Source organism: Ambystoma mexicanum, chromosome 2q (genome assembly GCF_040938575.1).
Source record: "Ambystoma mexicanum isolate Mex_15411 chromosome 2q, UKY_AmexF1_1, whole genome shotgun sequence".
Taxonomy (NCBI): Eukaryota; Metazoa; Chordata; class Amphibia; order Caudata; family Ambystomatidae; genus Ambystoma; species Ambystoma mexicanum.
The window spans coordinates 482,126,547-482,145,826 of NC_090924.1; the positions used below are offsets into that span (position 1 = coordinate 482,126,547).

Consider the following 19,280-nt stretch of genomic DNA (forward strand, 5'->3'; position numbering starts at 1 on the left):
GTTCTACAAGTCGCCTTCCGGCCAAGTTTAAGCTTCCCAGCATTTAGGGATCCTGTCCTGGAGGGCTGTCTTCGTTTGCAATTGGAGAGACGCCTGCTGTCGCCCGTGTGCAGTGACTTGTTTGGAACCGGTAACCGGCTTCCTTCTGTCTGGTAAAGTGTCCTGAAGAGGGCTGCATTGGTGCCTGCTGCATTTCCTCTTAGGAAAGGGATGCACTCAGCTCCTGAACCAGATCGGAATCTTCCTTGCACCCAGCTCCTGGGCATCTTCTACTGGAACCTGCCTCTGGCAACTCCCAGCAGACCTGCTATGTCACTTCGGAAAATCTGAGTAAAGGTGGCAAGCACTTGCAATATTAAAGCCATCTCTATCTCCCCTATAATAAACTTTGTGAATAACTGAATTATTCCATTCATTTGCTTTTTAAACGTTTGTTTTAAAAGCGGTTCAAAGAAATAGAAAAAGTATCTTACTTACCTGTATAATCCATGAGAAGTCTTCTGGTACTAGAAGAGGGGACAAAGGCAGGATAAGCAGGATCATTGTGTATTTCATATGTGGACTTATTGTGGAAGCCTGACCCCACTCACTTCTCCTGAGACTAAGCCTTGACCACGCCCCATGCTACCTTAATTGGGGTTGGCTAAATTCTTAGAGTTCCCCTGTTCACTATAACTAGGGTGGTCTCCTGAAATCTGTCCACCGCCGGCCAGATTTAAAAAATCCATCTCAACACCTTTTACTTTACCTTTTGAATTATTTCACTATCCTCACAACTTTTGCAGTACCATTGAACAATACAGAGTATTCAAATATCATATGACAGGTGTACCACAACTACCTGGTTTTTAGGAGACTAGAAGTCCACCTTTTTGCCTCCTGTTGCCCCTGCAGAATGTATAGATTGGAAATCGATACAATCATAGTACCCTATGTAGCCGCGTTCCTGAGACTTGAGGGTAAAGCCTCGTTTGGTATCATGGGCAAACTAAAAATGTTACACACTAAGTGGGCGGGTGTATTTTCAACCCATGGCAAAACTAGCATATTCACTATGAAATCCACGCTAAAAAGATTATTGAAAGAAGTCTGCTATGAACAACAGCTAACTACCCTTGCCACTAAATCTCACAGTGGTACTTATTGCCAAGAAAGCATAAATAGGTGTTCCCCGCCGGCCTATATTAATGCTTATCCAAGGCCGCACACAGTCCGGCTATACCTATTACTAAAATTTAACATATCTGAGGCACTCGAAACAAAAGGTGCCCGATTAGGATTACCGTGTGCTGAGCGAATGTGTCGTCTGTGTGGTAATGAAACCACTGAGACACTGTACCATCTATTGATTGTGTGTGATAGCTTGTATGCATTGCGCCATAAGCATATGAAGTCCTATAAGAATCAATTCGAGCTTGTCGAAATGGAAGCATTAGGGTCGCATTTTATGAGCGGCAATGACATAAATTTGATATATTTTATGGTTGCTTTTTTATAAAGGGATTGTACTAATCTTACGTTGTATTGATTGATTTTATTATGCCATGTATTGCACTGTATGTAATAGTATGTAATATAATTAGATGAGAGATGTGATTGGTTTTAATCTGGTTTTAATATTGGTGATGTAATTGTATTAATTGTGTTATACAAAGCATTTGTTTTGCTATATGTATTCAAATAAACTTGAAGAATGTTTACTTGATTGATTGTAGTATTACAAAAATATGCACCGACTCAGGGTCCGGTCAGTCATTTCCATTCTATGTGCTTGCTAGATGGAGCTGGACTTGGCATGTCTTGAGCTTGGCTAAAGACACGGCTAGCATGCAGGACACCACGAGTCTGAAAAACAGTAGTGGAAGCACCACATGGTTGTAGTTTATCGGGTTACAAAGCGGAGAGTGGTAGCTTGAAATTCCCTAATGTATTCCACAGAGGGGAAAACACATGCTTTGTTTGTTTGCCAAACGGCCTATAAAATGTTAGCCTCCAAGTAATCACCATGTAGATTTTCATTACATTGACTGTAAGAACCAAGGAGAACAGATGAATCTGCATGTTTGCATTGCGCTAAATATTTGAACTAGTTCATATTTCAAGTAAGGGTATACATGAATTTCCTGAAGTATTAGATGGAAAGCAACTGCCAACATCATTTTGGTACAGACTTTTGGGGCTCAACAAAGGGTGAAAAGAAGACCTTGTACTATGACAGCCTGTGCCCATGGGGAAAACAGAAATCGATAATATTGTGGCCCGATTGGTATATGAATGCATGTATCTTTCAGGCACTCTGCGCAAATCCATCCCTCCAACAAAAGAGAAGCGTGACTCTGCACCAGAGAGATCATCTTGAACTGCTTCTGGGGAAGAGAGCAATTCAGATGATATGGGTCTAATATTGTGTGCAAAGCAGCCTGCTTTTTCATTTGCATCACAAAAATCCCCCATGTGAGGTTGGTACTTCCTTTACTACTGCCCGTACAAGGACCAACTACAGATTCCAGTGTACAATTTTGTTGCAAGCCTGAAGTAGAGGCGGGGGGTGAGGCTTAGGTGACGTTGGGAAAAGGTTAATAGCTCTGAAGGGTAACATGGCAGCAATCAAAATGGCATTGGAACTGGAACATTGCCGCAGTCTGGTTTTCCACGCCTGATTTAATGTGTGTCAGCAGTGGAAAAAAGAAGCTAAGCTTACTGAAAAACTCACACCGAACAAAGGCCTCAAAGTGCTCTCGAGCAAAACAATATTAGTGTTAAAGGGAAAGTCAGGTATACCCTGGATTGAACTTATAGGGGCAAACAGCAAGGATTAGAATTTGTAAGGGTGCAGAAGTAAGGCTCGGACACAATGGTGGCATGTTTTTGGATATAAACTTTTATTAATAAAAAGAGGGTTGGGCTAATGCCTCTCTATCCCTAAAGATAAGAGGCTTCCCTACTTCAAAGGAACTAATGAAATTGTCAGGAAGTCTGAAACTAAAAGGTATGTTACGGTCATGTGCCAAAGACCTACTTTTGTCCCCAACACTTATAATCTATGATAATTGTGCAAGGATGAAGAGTGCCTTTTGTGCTTTCAAACAACAGAAAAGTTCCCAGTTTCTCCGGTAGTAAAACGTGATGCAAAATAATGTTCCAAAATGCAAGATTACAAACTGCTAGGGTTGTGCTCCTTTCCCTTAGACTTCTTCTTGTCTTAAGTCTCTGAACAACTTACAAGTAACCCTTGTTCGTTTTCACAGTTCTTGTATCCCATCAGCTTGCTATGCTTTGCTACAAAGTGGAGGATCCCAATTCTAGGGTTGTGTTCCTTTCCCCTAGTCTGCTTCTTATTCCAATGCTAGGGTTGTGCTCCTTTCCCCTAGAAGACTTCTTATTTTAAAATCACTATACAACTCTAGAGGAACGGTTTCTTAGCCTCAGTTCTTGTATCCTCTCTGCTTGGCACATTCCGCTACCAAGCTCAGCATTCCTCGTTTTCCAGTCTTAGGGTTCTTATCCCTCTTAACCCCTCACATGGGTGTGGGCCCCAGACTCACAATACTTTATATGATTTGACTTGTTCCCTTGCCAAGAAAGCGTTTTCTCTTGTATTCTTCTCTCTGGGGCCCAGACTTTCTTGGCTTTAAACTTTGACTTCTCATGTGGGTGCTGATCCCAGACACGCAATGTTCCAATGTTGCGTTATATCCACTTGGTTCACTACTGCCAAGTATGCAACTCCCTCTATATGCTTCAGGGTCTCAGACCCTCTTTCTCCAGCTCCTTATCTCACAACCTGCGTACCTTTTGCTTCGTTCTTGGTGATATCAGTGGTTCCCGGGCAGCTGTATCCTTCCTGGAGGCTCCTGCAGCATTCGGGCATCCAGCAAGGTCTGCAGGCTGAGGCTTCAACTATGTAGGACCGCCTGCATGAGACTCATTTTTTCCTTAGAGCCAATCACTGGCCTTTGGAACTAGACCGCTCACTCGGTAGCTCATGAGTGACTCCGTACAATCCTTAAAGTTACATGCATAATACTTTACATTATCTGTTTTTTCAATGTTGTCATGCAAGTTAGTTTGGCTATATGCATAATGTTAGGGAGAATTCCAATTTCTGTGCTAATTCCCTTCAACCTTAGAGACCCACAGCTCTTTTGCTGGACTTTAGGACTTTTAATTTTTATCCTGCAGTGAGTGAGACCTTTTTCTTCACTCCCTCATCTGGACTCTGTGTTTCTTTGGTTTTGAGTCTGACAAACTCCATAGGCATCTACCTTTTGTATTGTGACACCCAGCACCTTCAGTGATGTATCACAGAGAATTCCTTTGGATTTCTCATAAGGTTTCAATACTTTCTCTTGGGTAAACTACCGTTCCCAAGAGCAGTAAAGTGAAATTGAGTTTCCTTACCTGTTTTTCCTATGTAGGTCCAGTACACCCCATCTTATGTGGAAGTACTCAGAGGTTACTTAGTAGCCCCTTTTCCTACTTACTCATGTAACATGTTTTATGTTACCCTCACGACTTTTAATGGCTGGTGGCAGTGGTTTAATTTTTCTACTATTGTGCATTTTAACACAGGCTGAAGCCTCAGCTGCAGTAATGCACCCATGGGTGCTTATTTTGTCAAAACAGCCCGGTCTTTTTTTTTCGCCATTTCTTGCTTGTGAGGTCTTTCTTAGGTTTTACTTTGCGCGCCAAACCAGGTTTAACCCTTTTGTTGGTTTTGCCTTTGGCTGGCTTCAGTGCTGAAACCTGCCTCTGGCCCCAGTGTGTCTGGCAGGGCAGGAAGCGAGGGAGGTGCCCGAAATTCTCTGTCCTTGGTGTCCTTGGTTACCTGAATGCAGCCAGTGCTGATTGGCTGGCTGGCTTGCAGGACAGCCACCCTGCTGTGCGAGTAACAGCTAAGCTGCGCATGAACGGGAGAAACCTTCATAAAAGGCAAGGTCTCTTGAACAGAAGGCAGAATCGACCACTGGATTGGATAAAACATCTGATGAAGGAAACTGGAAGAGAAGCTTCCTGGATTGTTGAACTGTCCCTTGAAGCCCTGCTGCAGTGTTGAAGCTCCAATTTCGTATCGACTAGAGAAACCCGGAATGGACGACTTCTTCCCTACCCCAAGACGAACTTTGCTGGAAAACCTCTGCCTACTGGCTGCGCTTCTTTGCTGTTGCTGGTACGGAGTGCCAAGGGTCCGGAAAACCAGAATCGAGTGCATCGTCTTTAAGCCAGACCTCCAGGAAGCTCCAGAGGACCCTCCTGAAGCAGGACGACCCAAACCTGAACGACCTCAACAGAGTGCTGGACCCCAGAAGCAAGGGAAGCTCATCAAGTGTCCAAGAACCACATTGGTGCTATTGACTGCTAGCTGAAACTGCAAAGTGCTGCTCATTTGGAAAGGGCCCGTAGCAGCCAACGACCTTCAAACTGCAGTTCTGGAGTCCTCCAGACGTCCTACGACTGAGGCCCAGGAACCCAGGATCTGCAAGACTGTGACCAGAACAGAAGCCAGCTGAATCCTCTTCTCCACCCTAAAGTACTGTCTTGACTAAGGGGTACTTACCTCTTGTGTCTGTAGCTTGCTTGTTCTCACTGGGAGCTTGCAGTAGCTGCTTTTTGCAGAGTTTATTTCAGCTCTGTCCTTCACAAGCCTAACAGCTTGCGGCCCAACCGTGATTCCTTTTACTACAAACTCTCGAAAACATTGTGCAAGACTTTTGCGCTATCTAAAGAAGGCCTAAGCTCCCTAGACATTGATCAAATTGACTTTGGCTGTCCTAGCTCCCTGCAGACTCTTCTGACCCATTGACTTTGGTTCCAACTGCCCCTCTTAGGTGGTACATATGTTTAACTTGTATTGCTGGGAAAGATCTAATCTAGACTTCATTGGGAAGATTGAAAAGTATTCACATGCTCTGAGAATCCGTTAACTTTTTTCCTTCCTTAACCTTTTCCATTTTCACAAGACTTGCATAAAGTACAAGAAGTGATATATTAATGCCAAACATTGTCCTAGTAATTGAAGTCACCTCAGGGTGTAGGAAGTATGTGTGAGGCATACCAAAATGGTATCTACTTGCTTACCTAAAATTTGAGGAAGTGTTATGAAGTGTATTTGCATTGTTGCATATTGCCCTTTTAAAGAAGGCTTATTTAAAACGGACGTTAAATAAAAAATGATTTTACTAGAAAACCTTGGGTGTGTTATTTGGATACTGGCAATTGCGAATCTCAGTGTTGCATCTCTACAGCTCACATGTACCCCTCTTGAGATAAGTCTGGCTGCTCAGTCACTCTACCAACTTGTGTAGTACAGACCTATAGCAATAGGTGGGTTACCTATTACCAAGAGGACAAGGCTGGTGTAGTCTCCCACAGGGTTACTGCATCCAATCTTGCCTAAGACATAATACTTGGTATTATCTGGTTCTTCAGTGTTGCCACTTAGGTTAGTTTGGCTAACTTCACAGCAATATATATTAGCTGCATTCAGGGAGGGGGCAGGAGGACTTGGACATAGAAAAGGGGCTGCAGGTGGTAAAGCGGGTTGATACTGTGTTCTCTGGTGATGATCGTCCCCCATCCTACAGGGGGATTGGTTCCCCAGGTTTTAACTTTACTCAAACTGGACGCACAATAGGAACTGGATGCACACTATTTTCTCCTGACGAAAGTTCTGTATTCAAGACGTAATAGAACTGAAACATGTCGAGATGAATTATCTCTGTGGAAGAACAGAATGAGAATAGAGACATCAATTGTAACTGACTAATGATTAAGAAATGTGATGTATCATTTTTTTGCATTTTCTATGTTCCAAATTGAGGTTTAGCCTATGAATAGGCTTGTTATTAGAAATTAGTATTCTGAATATATTCGATTTAATATTGATTTTATATATGTGAATGTATTATTAAAATATTTAAATAGTTTTTTCACTGACCTGCCCTATTAGTTCTATTTCTTTATAATCACCCGATATTAGCCCTTCATCAGGGATCCTCAGAGGCTCCAGTGAGACAGTGACAAGTTGTTTCAGGATCTGTGATATGCCTCCACGTGCAAAAGAACAAGGGAATCGGTCACTGGGGCATGGTGCAGTTGGAAAAAAATAATACTTGCAGTCCTTCTTCCGGATGAACAATCTGAAGGAGTGCAGTAAAATGCTTTAAAAACGTGCCGTGATGCTCAGACTGAAATGGTGTCACAGTTCCTAAGTGTGATCTGTCTCCAGGTAATCAAGGCAGACTGCATGCAGATCTGATGCTGGGAACTGCAAACAGAAAATCTGTATTTGCATAGCATCGGAAGAGAGAAGAAAGTCCTTGCAACTGAAGTACCTGAAAAAAATAAGAATAACAATAAAAAGGTTACAGCAGAAAATAAAGCATGCAGTGTGCTGATAGGCAATCCATCCCAAGGGGCTTGGAGAAAAGAACTGGTGGTGGGGGTGGGGTGAAGTGTGTGGTTCCAGCCCATACGCCTTTGTTTTTGCTTCTAAAACCATAAAGATTTTGCTCTGAAAAAACGGTTTAAATCCCAACGCCATTAGACCAACATCAAACATGTATGGAAGAAAGTGGAAGGGTCATGGGAGTAATGTGTGTAGAGATAGTTTTACGGAGCAGAATTTAGAGTATGTTTGAAAAAAATGTCTTGAAGCACTGTGAGCTGAAGACAAGTAGGGAGAGAGTGATCAGAAAGATTAAAACTTTAGAACTCCTCTTTGGCAAACTACCAATTTTATCAAAAGGATCATTACCAGAGCCTAGGATACACTTGGAAATCACTTTAGAAAAAACAATGCCCCCAGCAAAGGATCATTTTTGAAAAAAGCAATGATTCCAGGAGACCAAGTGCACTTAATGAAAAGCAATGAACACCCAAAAAAGGATAGCACCACTAAACAATCCTCATTCCTACACTAGAGGTATTCCACATGCATTACCAGTCGGTGGAGTTCCTGCAGATGAGCAAGAGCCTGACACATCAAAGCCACACAGGAGGACTTGGAGAAAAGAAGAGTTTCAACAGCTGCAGGGTCACAAACAAGCTCATCAAGCAGGCCTGAAAGTAATTGACATGTTTAAGTGTTGGCAAATATAAGAAAAACATATTGTGTGGCAAAACAAGGAATAACAACACAAATACACTTATTAGCCTTAACTGTGCAACATTTTTTATGACTCTTGAGGATTCATTACGACAGATCATAGTGATTAAAAAGGCAGTATTTGGAACTACCACTTGTTTTACTGCCCAATTATGGGTTTTCCAACCCAACCCGCCTACTATGACCTGGAGGCAATACCGCCATGAAAAGTGGTGGCAATTGGGCAGTGCAGAGTAAAGGCACTTGACTTCCCCAAGATTTCATATGAGTATGAGTTAATAATAAGATTTCATGTATTTCCTAGCTTTCCTGATGGCATCTCAATGTTGGACTCCTCAATATGAGCACTATTATAATAGGCATTGGGGATGATTAGCGACACGGGGAGAGGGGATGAGTTTGTAGCAGATGACATCACAAACACATCTCGTCTCTGAATTGCTAATTGGCCACAGTACCAAACACTATTCTTCACCTCCTTCACAAGAGGATGTATGCAGGGTGACCTACAGGTAAACTGCCTCCAGTCTGGGCACTGTGACAAGGCTACACTGGCGAGGCTAAGGGATGGGTCACCCACTCCATTATACTGCCCCCTGAGGATCACCCTTTTCCCCCATCCCATGACACTTATCTCACTAACCCCACATGCCCCTGCAACCCCCTCCATGGTTCAAAACAATCAATATGCAAGTAGAGAAGCGACACGTGGAACATGGGCACTGCAGTTCTCAAGTTGATAGTCATGGGGCCCTGCTAATAACATGTTATTTTCAGTGCATGCCAGGTAATAGCGGCGGGAAACCCACCAGGCAGTGTAAGGTACCCCTTAAATCCCGGCCTCACAAGATAAGCAAAACCCACAGAACCTCCAAACACTGTTCATCTCTAGGGTAGAACTGCAAACGTGAGCCCAACCTAGACAGGAAATGTTGAGGGACAATTGGGTAGCCTGCAAATGCACTGGAAATATTTGAATAATCACTAGCTGTTTAGAGATGGAGAGAGGCAAGCACCAATTTGGGGGGCAGGCCCAATCTATGCATTCAATGTGGCATACAGGAGTACATGTGGTCACCAAACACCAGTCACAATTACATCTCATCTTTTCAAGTGTTGCGGATCCAAGCCTACCCTTGATCTATTCTGGAGTCATTAGATGTCAACATTGCTAGCAAACTTCAATATTTCTAACTCAACCTCCATTATCCCTAGACAAGCAGATTGTACTTACTAGTGTACTCCAGATGTGCTGTGCTTGCTCTAAGAACATAGTCCAATGGCTGAAGCAGGACACTCAGGGACTGGATATACACTACTCTTGGACTTGAAGAAATAAAGAAAACTGTTACTACATTCATGGATTGTGACTTTGGGCATGGATAATGAGCTCATTGATAAACATCATCACACAATCAGATTCATACAGTACTGTGGTAAAAGAGTACATGTGAGGTCATCTCTGCAATCTCTACACCTTAACCCTTCAGTACAAATAGTAGGTTAAGATCACAGAGGTTCTGTTTAGCCTAGGAATGCCAGTGGAGCCAGAGACTTGGGGTACATTAAACTTTCCATAATATCAAGATTTTTGTGCCAACTCCAGAACGATAGATTTACATTCAGGGCCAGCTTTGTCTCTCTAGGCATGATGAGAAGAGATGTGTGTCATTGTGCCTACCAATGACAACTCAAGATTATATGAGCAGAACTACCCACTGAAGACAGGTAAATATTTGTCACTAGAAGATATGAACACATCAACCCTAGATTGCGAATACTAAACTTGTTGCGATGACTAAAGTTCAAGGTGGCATGTACACCTTACAAGCCTAATCACTAAAAGACTTCAATATTATGTAGCTGAAACACTGATAATATGTTGAGGGAAACATCAATTACCTAGCCATGACTAGCAGATATTTGGATAGCAAAATTTCACCAAAATGTTGCCCATTTTACCAAAATGCTGCCCATTGTATCCCAGGTTGAAAACTGGAAAAAACGCCACCATGTAGTCATCTCGTGGCGTCACTGTGGTTGTACAGAACACAGGTATTTGTACAGGATTTAATGTCGGCACAAGGTTTTCCATTTTGGGTGGGCACTTTAGCCAGGACTAGACATGAAAGGAAAGGAGGCTGTGCCCAGGACCGGAGGTGCTGGGCGCAGCACATGCTGTGGATTACTGGAAAATAATTAAAACATGTTTCCCTTCAACAGCGACAAAATAGTGGTTGATGGATTTTAAAGCAGTTAAATATGTTTAGACTGGCTACAATGTAACAACGTGTCCCCTTTGTGCAGTAATATTTGCTACACCGGTCTATTTGCTACATAAAGCTGAAACATACAAATACATTTTAACAAATTAGGCTGATTATGTCTATTTCTTTGATTACAAGGCAGGCACTAACTATCCCACACATTTGCTGACCTCAACCACATTCTATGTCAAGCCCTGAGGCCAGCATTATGCCTCAACTCTTTAATGGCAGTCTTCACGGCAGCCTTTTTTCAAACTTTCTTTTTTTTTTTTCTCAGTAAAACAACAAAACTAACAAAAATCCTCACTACACGGGAGTACAAATTCCCAGAAGTCCCTGGTATCGTGTATTATTATGGTCCTTCAACTAGCCAATCCTGCTCCAGCCTCCCTCCTTATGTCACTTCCTGTCTAACTCTCTTCCTCTGGCTTTGCTGCTCTTCAAGCAGAAAAGTAGCATTTTTATGGTACTACGTTGTTTGGGTACATGAAGTTAATTCTGCTGCGTGCAGCAAGTGTGGGGAAGTAGCAAATCCAGTGTCCGCTTCAAGCGGAGTTCACAAGATTGAGTATTAACTTTGTGGCATGCATTGATGTGGTTACTACCTCAGAATAAGCGCGGGAGGAGTGCGCGCCACGAGCAACCCACCTTCATCGACAGGCGAATGTGCCTTATCGTGACCCGATTGAGTCAGTGCTCACCCAGTGGCTTCTGGAGAGAACCGCGCCAGCGAGCGGGAACAATCGCAACAGCCTGACACTGCAACACCCAGGGCCACAAGTGATACTGCTTGCATCAGATGACCGGAGCGCCCCTGGGGCCAGCAGTAGCAGCTAGATTAAGGCAAAGGACCTCACAATGAGGTTGAATGAACGCACAGCATACGCATCTGAAAATTCCTCCGAAGGTGAGGAGGAATACGAGGATGACGTCCCAACAGAGGACGATGAAGTGGGCAAAAGCAGCATTGTATAAAGCAAAGACCCCATACAGAAAGAAGGGGTGCAGGAGGAGGACGAAGATGTAGGGGATATGTTCGACCCCGAGAACATAAGACACCCTAAGTCTACGGAATAGGTGCCCTCCCCAAGAGTGGCCCAATATATGGCCCAATGCATTAGGAAGCCATAAGAAAAGGAGGTGTGTTTCAGATTGAGAGCAGAATGCCCCAGACCGGAATTACCGGGCAAAGTAATGGAAACACCGGAGCTAGACACTAAAATGGTCACCTTTGTCACCAAAGCCACGAAGGACAGCCGACGTGGGGTGGATTGAGCCTGGAGAAGCTGTCAGGACAAAGTCCTGGATATGGCAGGTCACCTGGCAAAAATAATGGACCGAGCAGAGAGAGCTAGGAACACTGGGGAACCCGTAGACCCAGTCATCCTGGCCAGTTGGGCAAAGAAGGCAGTCTGCCTGCTTGGAAACACTAGCTGTGTCCTCTCCCCGGAGAGGAGGCGCAGCCTGCTACTGCAAATAGACAATAAGTTAGGGGATCTGGCTAACTACAAAGCCGGATAAGCAGCACAAGGAATGCTCTTTGGAGACACCTTTACGAAGGAAATGTCTCGATGTGTAGGGACTTACACTTCACTAGAAAAAGCCCAGTCATCTATCTGCAAGATTTTCCCGAATCAGGTTTTCGCAGGGACCGGCTGTCAAAGGGGCTGTTCGGCCAGACGCTACAACACAACAAGAAGGCCCCGGGGCCCCAGAGCCCATTACTGGGAAAGCTGCCAACAGGACACATTTTTCACAGCCAAAGGATAGCGCGGCCGCAGAGGACGAGGAGGTTAGAGGCAACAGAACGCTGCCAGCGTTAAGTGGCCAATGTGCGACCTACCCCAGGGTTGGAGGGTGGACACAACTGTCTACAGCCAACTGGCAAGCGCCATCAGGAGAAACTTGGGTACTGCAGACCGTATCAGGTTTCAGGCTGGAGTTTTTGAGTCCACCAAAGCAAAGGCGCATCCCAGCGAGGTTAAAAATGTCAAGCGCAGAGGAGAAGCTCCTTGACAAAGAACTACACAGCCCCATACAGAAGGTAGCAATAGTGCAATGTTCCATGAGCCCTACAGGGTTTTACAGCAACATGTTCCTGATTCACAGGAAAGGGAAGTCCAGACCAGTGATAAACCTGAAGGAGCTTGACAGTTAGTTGATTTACAGGCACTTCAAAATGGAAGGCATACATCCCCTCAGGGACACCTTGAGCAAAGCAGATTGGCTAGCGAGACTCGACCTAAAAGATGCATACCCGACTATTCCGATGGCTCAAGAGCACAGGCGATTCTTGTTCTTCCTATGGAAAAACAGGGTTGGCAGTTCACTTGTCTACCCTTCGGACTTGCCTCAGCCCCCTGGCGTTTACCAAGGTCATGTGACCCGTAGAGGAGGACATCAGAGCCAGAGGGATCAGAATGATCGTATACTTAAGACAATATTCTGATCATGGCGCAGAACAAGGAGGACCTAACAAGCCTGGTGCAATGGGCAAGTAGATTATTGACATCACTGGGTTTCCTGATAAACAAAGAAAAATCAGAATTGACCCTGAGACAGCGAGTGGAATTCCTGGGATTTGTTGTAGACACCAGGAAAGCAATGCTGGAGTTGCCTCAGTAGAAAATTAGAGCAATCGAGAAAGAACTGAGAGTAGCGCTTTGGAAGACGCACATTTCGCTTTGGAATCTATCGAGGATAGTGGGGCAGCAGCCTCAATCCAAGCGTTATTTCCGGGGCCCTTACACTACAGAGCCCTGCAAAGACTCAATCTCCGGAAAGGGATGAGGTACCACCAACACGTGCCGTTGGACGAGGACGGCAGAGCGGAACTGAATTGCTGCTACAAAATGTGGAAGCCTGGAACGGCGGGCCATTTTCGGAGAGGCACCAGAGTTGGTGATAGAGTATGATGCCAGCAGGTCCAGCTGGGGCGCCAGATGCGTCGACCTGCAAACAGGAAGAAAGTGGTCAGGAAGAGTTAGAACAGCACATACATTGTTTGGAGCTGCTAGCAGGCTCTTTCGCGGTGAAAGCATTTGCCAAAGAAATGGCGAACTGCTGGATCCTGATGAAGATGGACAACATCTCAGCGGTACGATATATAAACAAGCTAGGAGGAACAAGAACGAAGATGCTAGTGGAGATAGCGAAAGACTTCTGGCATTTGCCTGGAGAGGAGGTTAGCGATCACAGCGGAATACCTTGCGGGGGAGAAGAATGGGATCGCGGATTGGAACTCCACATATCTGGAAGACACCAGCGATTGGAAATTGGTCATGCCAGTATTTGTCTGGTTACAAGAGCTTTGGGGGATGCTAGTAATAGATCTTTCCGCCTCCAGACTGAACACAGAGACCCAAAAATGTCAGCTGGCGACTGGACCCAGGAGCTCTAGGGACAGATGCCTTTCTCCAGGATTGGAGAGGGGTGAGACACTAAGCCTTCCCGCCGTTCAGCATGTTAGCAAGAACTTTGGCGAAGGTTCAAAGGAAGAAAGCAGAGATAGTTCTGGTGGCGCTGCTATGGAAATCTGTAGTATGGTTCCCGATTCTGATGGAACTTTCATTGGATTACCCAAGAGTGATTCCGTATCAGCTGGGTCTACTGGGCAACCCAGAGGGCCAGGAGCACCCCCTAGTCCAGGCCGGGACATTACAGCTCCTAGTGTGCACATTACAGCTCCTAACATGCTGAATTTCAGGCAGCATTGAGACATGACAGGTCTTTCGAGAAACACAGCTGACTGTATCAGAGATTCATGGGTGCCCTCTACCCTCAGCGCTATGACTTTGCATGGGCAAAACGGGAAGAATGGGGGGGGCGCTGTGGAGCAGCCGACAAAATGGCTGCCTAGTCTTCCAGCTCCGTGCACTGCCGCTTCGTATCTTTAAACATCTGCGGTTTGCTACATTGATACAGCCTCATACTGGGTCCTTACCTCGCTGACGGTCAGAGCTATCTGCCTGTGAAGTTTGGCCCTGAGTCGGATCTCCTGGGCCGCCGTGTTGCCGACTCGAGCTGCCCCTGTGCTGGGCCGGTCTGGTCCTGGTGCGCTGGAGCGCGCTGCGGCGCCGGGGGAGACCTGCAGCGTTCTGGATTCTTGCGGTCCCCGGGCACCCCTCACCCACATGTCTGACTTTCTTGCTGCGGCCCCCGCGCCCTGCTACCTGGAGGCTGGGGCTGTGTCGGGCGTGATCGGGCCGCCTGCGGGACCCGCGCTGAGGGGCGCAAGCTGGTCCTCCACGGGACGCCGGCTCCAACGTCCCGTGGCTCCTTGGGACCTGCGGCCGCCCTGTCCCCGTGGCCGGGGGTGCTGTCTGGTGCTCGTGCGCGGCTCCTGCCCTTCTGCTGCGGCACGCTGCAGTGGAGCTCTTGGTGTGGCCGGAGGCCAGGTGGCTCACAGCAACGCTGCTGGCGGCCCCGGGGGGCCGGACTTCTCGATCCTCCCCGAGCCTGGCTGCCGCACACATACATCCTGTGTGGCCCGCCTGGGCTGATTTGAGATCCGTCGTTCGGGCTCTGGATGTCACCCAGGCTGCAGGTGAGGTGCTGGGGGGGCTGATGTGTTCGGGCCTTCCTGCCGTTCCTTTGCCTTTGCTGCTCCCTCCCACTCTCTCACAGTGACTGCTCTTGCTTATGGCCCTAGGATCCCCCGGCTTGGGCCCATCCTACATGAATCACTATTCCTGAGCCTTACGTGAACATTTAGCTGGACCCCCTTTACGATCCCTCGTGCGCTTCCTCAGGCGTTTTGATCCCTGGGACTCCTGGAGCCGTGCATCCATAGCTCATGATTGACAGCTCTGCACTGTGCAACACAATTGTCAAGGAAGCTGCTTCTCTAACTTGGTTCCTATGACACGCATCCTCTGTGTGCATGACACTTATAATAATCTCCACACTGTACTCTGAGCATCTGGACGCTATTTTACATCATGTCCAATAGATCCAGGAACACTAATAAGACTGGCGCAATGGACACATTTGCGAAAGCCACCCCGAGATCTGACTCGGCCCATGCATCAAGCGACCTGGCTGACCCGCTGCCTTCCGCTGAAGCGCCTACTACTGACCTAACAATCATGATGGAATCAATGGCCAGGAATTTTGCGGCTTTTCACGAAAAACTCGATGACATTAATGCAAATGTGGCATCCCTCAGAGCTAAATTAGACCAGCAGGGGTCGAGAATTACAGAGACTGAAAATAGGATAAGTGCCAACGAGGACAATATAACCACACTACAAGGCACGGTATCCACTCTGGTCGCAGACATGAAGGCAGTTGGGGCCAAGTGTGACGACTTAGAATCCAGATCGTGGAGGAATAATATACGCATTGTTGGGGTTCTGGAAAATGCGTTGAAGGGCCGACTCGAGAATCTCTTGAAAGATCTACTGGGCAACCCCGACATGTCTCCCTTTTATCACTGTTGAGAGAGCTCATAGGGCGCTATCTCCGCGTCCCAGGCCTGGGGACTTCCTGAGACCCATTATTGCGAAAATCCTCAGCTTTAAAGACCGCGACCAGATTCTCCATCTTGCACATGAAAAAGGGGAGCTCAGAATGGAATCGCAAGTGATCTGAATTTTCCCTGACTTCTCAGTTGGGGTTCAGCAGGAGCGTCGACAATTTCTCAGCGGTAAAAAACTGCTTAGAGGGAGAAATATCCCCTACGCCATACTGTTTCCGGCACGTCTGAAGTTCACATTCAACAATAAACTTTACTTCTTCACGGTCCCTTCGGAAGCAGTGAAATTCATAGAGGCACATGTTCCCCCCTCATCCCCCCGTTGAGGACATCATGGACAATGACTGAACTTGGCTTAAGACCTGCACCCGCTAATTATCCTACTTACATGTGTATTGAGAGCCCCGCTGGTCGTCAACCTTATCAATAATGCACCTTGTCATATCACTTGTCCTGTTATATGGCTCCAGCCGTATGTATGTCTTCTAGTATCTCTGACACTTATTGCTAAACTAACGCACTATTGTACTGTTCATCGTGAGTATCCTTATTGGGCATAAATGTTCAAATCGAAATGTTGGAATGCCTGCATATAGCCCCCTGGTTGTTGGTTAAGACTCATGGACTAGCACTGTTAAAACCGCAAAAAACTGCTTGTTCTGCAACTGACCCCTTGGGTTCCAAGCGTGCCAGTGCACAGCAATGGCGCACCCCACTGCGATTGCAATGTTCCATACACCATTGTTGTGGGTTAGCCCAAGTTGGGCTTCCATTTGGTTATTCCTACTGTTTGGCCCCTGTTGGGCCGGGATGTGGGCTTATCCAAGTTGGAGTCGGCCCTCCGACCTTCACCTCCCGGTGGAAGTCGGCCCATTTGGCAGCATTTGTGTTTGGGGTTGGGCGGACTGCACTGCATGTTGGGGTCAGGCAGTGAGGGTGGGGGGAGGCACTGTTGGGATTAGGTTAAAAGTAAAAGTCATGGCAGAGAGCTACACAACCTCAACTCAATGTATCTACAGAGGGGGCGGATGCAAACTACGGAATGGTAATGCATACTACTGCAGGGATGTCCCATAATGCAACACTATGGCCCTTAACATTATGACATGGAATATTTGTGGTCTGAGCAACTTCTCCAAAGCCCGCAAGATAACTGCCTATGCCCAGAGGCATGCCATTAAGATTCTCTTTCTCCAAGAAACTCATGCCCTCGGGCATCTAGCGACATACCTTGCCCCGACATGGGGCAACAATAGATACTACACGAAATACTCAACCCAGTCCAGGGGGGTACTGACTCTAATCCACAAATCAGTCCAATTCTCATTGCGCACCAGCCACGTTGACCCCTAGGGTAGATATGTAATACTTCACTGCTCACTCGCCAATATGGAATGCCTCCTTGTTAATAAATATGCCCCTAACTTTAACGCTCCAGATTGTTTTGACACCATCACCTCCACGCTTCTAAGTATGTTGGTATTCCTATCATATGGGGCGGAGACATGAACTTCATTCTGAACAACGACCTGGACCGATCCCGGACCTCCCGCAGAGCCTCATCACGTGCGGCCCACAAACTACAGGCACACATGGACACACTGGGTCTCAAAGATGTATGGAGAGCCCTCAACCAACAGGCTAGAGAGTACACCTTTTACTCATCGGTACACGATAGCTTCTCCAGGATAGACCTCTTTCTCATATCAGGCTGCATGGTGGGCAGGGCCGCAGAGACTAAGATATTGCCGTGCACATTATCAGATCACTCACCGGTAACACTTTGCATAACACTAGGACAGGACCACCCTCCCCGCTCCTCCTGGAGATTCAAATCAGAGGTGAGGGAGACAGACCGGGGAGGACACTGTACAGACTGGTCCGCGCGGAGGGGGGCAGGACTAGCATTGACTGTGTCAAAGACGCAGGCGGCGCCCTGTGCTGGTCTAACCAGGGCATCCTCGAGACATTCACTGCGTTCTACACAACCCTATACGGCCCCCAGCAGGAACACAGCCCACAAGACACAGACACCCTGCTAGACCAAAGCCCCGTGACCCTCCTCTCCCACGAGACTACCGACCAACTCGAAGCTCCATTCACTCTCGACGAGATAACCACAGTTATCTCAAACTGTCCTAAGGGCAAGGCACCGGGCCCGGACGGCCTCACTGCCGAGTTTTATCGGGAACATGTAGCCATCCTGGCACCCAGACTCCTGGAAGTGTGGAACGAGGCACTCAGGTTGAACACCCTACCCCACTCCATGCGCGAAACACTTATAACCGTGCTGCCCAAGCCGGGCAAACTGCTGGATGGGTGCGGCTCATATAGAACCCTTTCTCTGATTAACACTGACATGAAGATATTTGCTAAGATTATTGCAAACAGATTCCTCCCTATTATGACCCACTTAGTCCATCCTGACCAGAGTGGTTTCGTGCCCAGCAGATCCACAGCCCTCAATTTCCGTCGCTTATTCAATGTCTTGTCCACAATCAATACCAAAGCAAAAGCTGTAGCGGTCACCCTTGATGCCCAGAAGGCATTCGACATAGTGTTGTGGCAATACATGTGGGCGGTACTTCACAAAATGGGAATTGGCCAACGCATGATATCTTACATCAAGATCCTCTACACAGGCCCCGTAGCCAGAGTCCTGGTCAACTCCAGGACCTGGGCCCCCTTCTCTCTCCATAGAGGTACCCGCCAAGGCTGTCCGTTCTCACCGATACTCTTTGCTCTTGCGACCGAACCCATGGCTGACAGAGTCAGAGACAAACACACACGCAAAGGTATACGTCTACGTGACACCCCGGAGATCATCTCATTATATGCAGATGATGTGCTTCTCTATATCAGAGACCCGGCCGCCCATTTGGACCCGATCATACGGGACATAACAAAAATCGGCACTTTCTCAGGCCTCTCTATAAATTATACTAAATCCGAAATCTTTCAGCTCACGCCGACCACTACACAGCCGACATGTGAATTTCCCCTCTGTTGGTCACCAAACGGTATCAGATACCTCGGGGTGCAGGTGTCCCTCACTAAGGCTTCACTGCTGGCCGATAACTATGAGGCTGTGGCGCAGCTTGCAGAGGCCCAAATGTTGAAATGGCACAATCTTCCGCTTTCCTTGTCAGGCAGGCTCTCTCTAATCAAGATAACTGTCCCCAAATTGCTCTAGGTCTTCGTGAATGTCCCGATCTGGCCCGGAAAGCAGTACCTCAGGAAACTTCACACTGCGTGTGCCCAATTTCTGTGGCACTCCGGGCAGTTCGTAAGAAATGGCAGCACATGACTCATCCATATGAGAAGGGGGGCTTCACTGCCCCCGACTTCGCTAAATATTGGACAGCCGCGCAGGCCTAGCACGCCACATACTGGTACACAGTCACCAATCCCTCCCACAGGTGAAGCTCGA

At 46.8% G+C, this 19,280-nt stretch overlaps 1 protein-coding gene across 3 annotated transcripts in view; it reads right to left on the bottom strand.

The window, feature by feature from the left end:
- Window positions 1-19,280, bottom strand: part of BRAT1 (BRCA1 associated ATM activator 1) — a 437,354-nt gene that overhangs the window by 248,217 nt on the left and 169,857 nt on the right. For all 3 annotated transcript variants that reach the window (XM_069647597.1, XM_069647599.1, XM_069647598.1), the window contains 2 exons: window positions 9,342-9,433; window positions 7,943-8,061 (listed from right to left, as the gene is read on the bottom strand). In XM_069647597.1, the coding sequence (XP_069503698.1) occupies window positions 7,943-8,061; window positions 9,342-9,433 (211 nt within the window). The remainder of the gene's footprint in view (window positions 1-7,942; window positions 8,062-9,341; window positions 9,434-19,280) is intronic.